This window comes from Gymnoscopelus microlampas, assembly GCF_963454915.1.
Source record: "Gymnoscopelus microlampas genome assembly, chromosome: 10".
NCBI lineage: Eukaryota > Metazoa > Chordata > Actinopteri > Myctophiformes > Myctophidae > Gymnoscopelus > Gymnoscopelus microlampas.
In genome coordinates this window covers 11,875,269-11,881,858 of record NC_139947.1, presented here as the reverse complement: position 1 = coordinate 11,881,858, position 6,590 = coordinate 11,875,269, and the positions used below count along the sequence as shown (strand labels likewise).

General features: G+C 40.9%; 1 protein-coding gene across 1 annotated transcript; it reads right to left on the bottom strand.

The window, feature by feature from the left end:
• Positions 1-4,024: 4,024 nt before the first annotated feature.
• On the bottom strand, positions 4,025-5,878 carry kcnk15 (potassium channel, subfamily K, member 15; the record flags this gene model as incomplete). The annotated part of the gene is made up of 2 exons (XM_084068015.1): positions 4,025-5,004; positions 5,593-5,878. 2 exons carry the CDS (start codon positions 5,876-5,878, stop codon positions 4,025-4,027), a joined length of 1,266 nt encoding a protein of 421 aa, XP_083924141.1.
• Positions 5,879-6,590: the final 712 nt, after the last annotated feature.

Sequence of the window (6,590 nt, the reverse complement as noted above, 5' to 3'; positions counted from 1 at the left end):
GGTAAGTGGCTATAGAAAAGTTCATTTTAGCCTCCATTAAAAGCACCATTTAAAGTACTGTAGGCCATGGCAATAAACAATGTTCAGTGGTGTAAAGTAACTAAGTACCGTACTGTATTTTATTATTTTGAGGTATTATTTTTCTCTACTCCACTACATCTCAGAGGCAAATATTGTACTTTTACTCCACTACAATTATTTGAAAATATTAGTTACTTTGGAGATTTTGATTATTATTACAAAACATACATTAACCACTTCAGTGCATTGTGAGTACTTTCTACTTTTGGTACTTTAAGTACATTTTTATACCAAATTACCAATACTTCTGTACTTTAAAGTACAGAAGTTACTTGACAAATTTACTGACGTAATTTTTTAATTCCGGACTTTTTCTTAATTGTAATAGAAGAATACTGTTTAGGATCAGTTAGACTCTGAGGCAGGATATACAACGCTCCAACTGCTGTTTCACAAGGGGCTTTATTTATTTTTTTCTTAACCACAATGAATTAAGCATCCTTTAGGAGCCATTTGCTGTCATCTTTTTAAATGTCCATGAATTGCACATAGGCCTATCAATGAAATGTTCATGTTCACATACACAAACACACACACACACACACACACACACACACACACACACACACACACACACACACACACAGAACACATAATGCAATTTGTACAGACAAACAAACAGGTGACATACCGTGTGCACCTTCTGTCCAGAATATTCAGGAGTTGTTACTGTACTTATTTGTAATCATATTTAATAGAGACTCTTCATTCCGTTGAAATAGCTCCTTTCACTTCTGTACAAGTTTTTTTTCTGACATGCTCAAATCCAACAGGTGATTTCAATGTTGCTGTGATTTGACCGGAAGCAAAACATTTTTTTGGTTGCTCCACAGTGCCCTCTACAGATCTGGACAATGGAATTTTTCTATTGACCAGATTTTTCCTTCCGGTGAAATATTTTATTTTCTGGACAAAAAGTGTATTTTACAGAGAAGGTGGAGTGCTGAGAGGCTTCCCACCTCCGAGAATAGACTTTCAACAACACAAAACAGTATTTGTTTCGGTGAGTAGCGAAGGGGTTTTGTTTATTTTTACTACAGTTGGAGCCCTCGCAGGGCAGTGGAATTCCTTGTCTATGAGCAGAGCCGAGCGCCTTAGCCTGGTTCCAGACGAATCTGCCTTTGCAAAATTGCATGCACTTTAGTCGTGTGATATTGTCTGGCCACGCGAGGCTACGAGCGCCTGGCAGGGCGTTAGAGAGAACACACTCCAGATCTCATCAGACAGTTCCACACCAATGTCAGCCTGCCATGAGGACTTGATATGATTTGTTGACGGAATGGAATCCCCAACTTTAACAACACAATCGTGATATGGAAAATGGTGATGGCACATATAGTTATAATAGGTGCATTAAAACGAAACAGTGCATTTGCTTGACCTCTCTTTGTGAAAGGGACCTATTTGTGAAAGGGACCTAGATTCGAAACATTGGCATTTGGAAGAGGGGAGGAAGTTAATCTTTACATAAAAGATCAATGAGCTCACAACAAGGACTTTATGGATTTTTGGATTAAAATTACATCTAACCTGAAGGAAGAGACTGGGACATGAGACCTTTGACGTGCTCTTTAATACTCATCTCAGGACTTCCTTGTTAAATGACCTGGACTGGAGTCCAGGAGGCCCCCAAAGCCACAAGTTACAGACACAGGAAGAAAGCAGAAGATCCTATGTTTGATCCCCTACAAAAACCTGAGTGGACACACCTTTCCTTACCTAAATGTCATTAAAGAGACTGAATACCTACAGTATGAATGTAAGGATCACATCTTGCTCTTTTAATTCCCCCAAAGGTTGTCACAATGTTAAGTATGCTCTAGCAATGGTCACTGCTTCACTTTATGTAAACCACTTGTGGTTGTAAAGACTAACGCTGTCCTCTAGTGGCCATGGTTCACATAATATTGTGATTTACCCTTTTTTTATATTCCATAAAACATATCTTCACCTACAGAGGGCCCCCTTGTCAAAGCTATCACACCCTTCATTCTCCTTCCCTTTGTCTTCTTCATGTATGATGAAAATAAAATGTCACATCAGTTCATTGCAGTCTCATCTTTCAGTGTCAATGACTGGTTGCACACCAATAATAATTTTATATTCTAGTACCCAATCCGTTTTATATTTTTTATAGTATTCCTGCAGATCAGCAGATGGCAATGGAATGTTTGCTTGGGGTACATTTATGTAAGACTTTGCAATTCTTGTTTCGGATTCCAAATGTAGGCTCAACAGAAACAACTAAGCGATGGTAAAGTTGAGCAGTCAAGACTGTGAAAGTCAGCAACCAATTAAGAAAGGGTAAAGTGAGAATTGACTTGAAATAAATTAGTCTTGGCTAACTGACTTTATATCCATACGTGGATAATGAACTGGTTCGCGATAGCACCTATCCAATTCTGGTTCCGCTCTACTCTTTAAGATCTAATTTTGCATTTGTGATTTACTAACATTATGGTTTGACCATGGAGTCCTATCAGGCCTGTATACATCAACAACACAAAATCAAAATGTCAAATGCACAAATGACACAAATATTCCAACACCTGTTAAGGGTTTGATCTTTGTCTGTATGTAAAGATTTCTTCAATAAATAACATTTATGAAAACAAGATTTTCAGTGGTTTGTGATCCTTTTAGTTTAATAGAATAGAAGATTGGTGAGACCAAATAAAGCTAAACTGGCAATTGAATCTCACAAATTACATGGAAGACAACAGTTTCATATTATATTTTTTTCCTTAAGGTTTGTTTTATGCTATATTTAGATAGGAGAGTGTAGAGAGAGACATGAAACCTAGAGCAGAGAGAGAGGAGAGACATAAGAAACATGGAAGTTGGATTTGAATTTGGATTTTCATGACTCACAGGGAGTGTATGGTCAGTGCACTAACTGTCTGAGCTACCTATCAGTTTCATTATTTTAAAGCATAGCATGTTTTCCAGAACCAATGGTAAATATACAACAAAGTCTTGCTACATATCAAGCATGGGCTACATCCATTAAATGTGATTCAATCATCTCTGTACATGATCTGTATACATTAGTGCCGGAAAATGCACTCTAACTTAATTTTGTTCCCGTTATAAATAATAATGTGATGATTAATTACCTCAGCTGGGCTAAGTAAAGGCCCATGTGCTTGTTCAAAGTATTTCTAAGGCCCTCCCTGTAAAGAATAGTTTGTCTTGCTATGGTATGAAACATGAAGTCATGTCATTAAAGCAGGAATGCACCATTTATCATTTAGGAAGCGGGTCCATCATAGTGCAAAGTGGCATTGTTTTGTTACCTATAAGCAAGGATCCTTTAAACACTGAATCACAGCCGTTGAGGAAATACAGTTATAAATCTATACATTTCAAAATACTTTTGCATTAAGTGCATGAGTGCAAGAACACTCATTCATTACATTGTGTGCTCTACCTCAGCCTTTTCATGCATCACACTTTGGAGCTTTCTGAGCAGGGGAAAAGGTTATCCTTGCTTTACAAACAAGCAAAACCATTTCAAATAGCAACAACTTAACCCATTAAGACCGGGAATTTCTTTTAAATCGTGAAAATTCCTGGTAAAATCTGGATTATATATTTTTGACAGCGACCATTTGTAAAATATGTAGTTCCAGGAACCCCCAGAAGCAAAGATTTGAGTTACAAATGTCCGGGAAAAAAAAGAAAAAAAAACAAATATTTGCACAACTTTTCTTGATTTTTCAAAAATAGCAGATCTACAAGCTCATAGCGCACTCGGAGCTATGAGCTTGTATATTTGCTATTTTCTTATAGCCCAACAAAATCTAAAAAGGACACACAGATGCGTTCCCGGTCTTAAAGAGTTAAACAACAAAACATTTTCACAAATGAGGTATCAGAAAATATCGTTGCTGAAAATACTGTACAGCCAATTCAAAAACCCTGTCCATCTCTACGGCAGTCACTACACTGACCTCCGCCGAGAGCGAGGGAACCCCCTGAAGCTGTGACCAGGTGTGCTTCCTGGGGAAGAGAGTCCAGTGTTGTCCCTAAAGCTTGGAGAGTGACACTGGATTCTATAAGAGATAGAGTTGTAATGGACAGAATTTATATGACAGCCAGGGTGGTCACCGTGTGACATGAGGAGACTGTCACACATGTAGCACATGCAGGAACAGAGGGAACCCAGACTTGAGTCTGGCCTGCATCTGTCTGCCTTGAATTGAAATTGCAGCTTTTGTCTGCAAGGGGCGCTCCTGCTCTCCTGTTCCTCTCCTGGGGAAGCAATGAGATTGGTGCGACTGGTTCCCTCCTCCATGGGAAGATAGAGGGTACTGTGGCTACGACCGTGCACCATGTTTGTCCTGCCCCTCTGCCTATCTCTGCCTGTGGCAGAGAGTCCAAGGGTCCCGTCCACGAGATCTTTCTCCCTCTTAAGTGAGGCCCTCTCCTTGGCATCTCTCCTTTCGTCTTCAGTGTTCATGGTGAGGAAACGAAGCACCACCAAGTTGAGGAAAGCCCCGATGACTGTAAGCCCCACCAGGATGTACATGAAGCTGAAAGCCACGTAAGGCGTCTTCTCCTGGAGGTCCTCCTTCTTCTGCAGGGCCACAAAGTCCCCAAATCCAATGGTGGTCAGTGTGATGAAGGAGTAGTAGTATGCATGGAAGAATGTCCATCCCTCAAAGTGAGAGAAGGCTGCGGCGCCTACACACAGCGTTCCCATGCAGGATAGGAGGCCCACCAGTACCATGTTCTCCATGGAGACCTCAGTTTGTCGTAAGCCTAGACACTGCTTTATCTTGCAGAGGAGATAGCGGACAAACGAATTCATCCTCTCGCCCAGGCTTTGGAACATGACCAGAGTAAGAGGAATACCCAGTACAGCGTAGAACATGCAGAAGACCTTTCCTGCGTCGGTACCAGGGGCTGCATGGCCATAACCTTTAATGGAGAGAGAATGAAATTAATAGCCTACTATAAGAGGCAGGAAAAGTTCTTTGTTAAATTATCAACCTGTAAAATATCAAATCAAACTTTATTTATATAGCACATTTAGGCTACAGAAATCGAAATTGACCAAAGTGCTGTACATGGAGGGCATCATCAGAACAGGCCTGTGCAACAACATATAGTCACAGGACAAAGCAAACAAATAAAAACAAACTAGATAAAAGACAAAGATTCAAGCAACATCAAAAGCTGCAGAGAAAAGAAATGAGTCTTGAGTTGATTTAAAAATATGGAATATGGAACATAATAATTAAATAAAAAATAATTAAAGATAATCTCATTATACAATTTGCACAAGTGTGTGCCTGTGCATGTGAGTGCGTGTGTGTGTGTGTGTGTGTGTGTGTGTGTGTGTGTGTGTGTGTGTGTGTGTGTGTGTGTGTGTGTGTGTGTGTGTGTGTGTGTGTGTGTGTGTGTGTGTGTGTGTGTGTGTGTGTGTGTGTGTGTGTGTGTGTGTAAGTAACACATATAAATAATAATATCTAATGAGTATATAGCAACAATAAAAATCTAACGTACCGATGGTGGTGATGACCGTTATGGCGAAGTAAAAAGACCCCGCGAATTTCCACTGCCTCCCGGCGCGATGAGGCTCGGCCTGCAGCACGACGCGCTCGATCTCCCGGTAGTCGTCCTCCGAAAAGCGGTACTTCCTCTTCATGTCGTTGCGTTTCTGCTCCAGGATGCGCCGGCGAGAGCTCTCCGTCTCGGACTCCAGCGCGTCGAACACGGCGGCGCCCACCAGCAGGTAGGAGAACATGCACAGGATGAGCGAGAGGGTCCGGATGTTCTGCTTCTTCATCATCTTTCGGTCCGTCAAAAAAAACTCAGCGTGGTGCTGATGCTGAGAGCTCTGGCAGCGAAGGCAGTTACAGGTGGTATTTATATATAGATCTCAAAGACTACACTGGACAGGAGTGAGGAGTCAGTCGACCTCCTGTTGCGTGACAATCGGCAATCATGCAATCAAACAGACCCAACTCCAAGGAAAACGACTAGTTTATAGAATGGATGACATTTTTTGTAGGACATTATTCGGCTGCGTGCAGCCAGAGTATAGTAGCCTACGCACTACTCCCGCACGGGCATCTGTTTCTGTCAAAACAAAGTGGCTTCAGCAGCACTTCGCATGCGCAAAGCAGTGGCCATTAAAGCAATCACGGCGTAAATAATTTCTATTCAAATAATTCATTTCATACTGAAGCCTATACTGTACACACAATGCTTGCAATCCACATGCAATGTTATAACATGTTCTAAAAGGTAAAAGTAGAGGTTTTTATGTTCCAACTTCCAATAGACAGTAGACACATAACAATAAGAGGATGTGGGCATGTGGCTTTGGCTGGAGTGGAGGCGTTTCTCCATCATGGAAACAAGCGAAGTAAACGTGAGTTCACGTAGCTGCTGGATTTACTCCACACATGTATGATATTGCTTACCGACAAGAACTGATTTCCAAGCTAACAACTCGTCTTGAACAACTCATTGTCTAGCTATTCTAGATTCAAATGAGT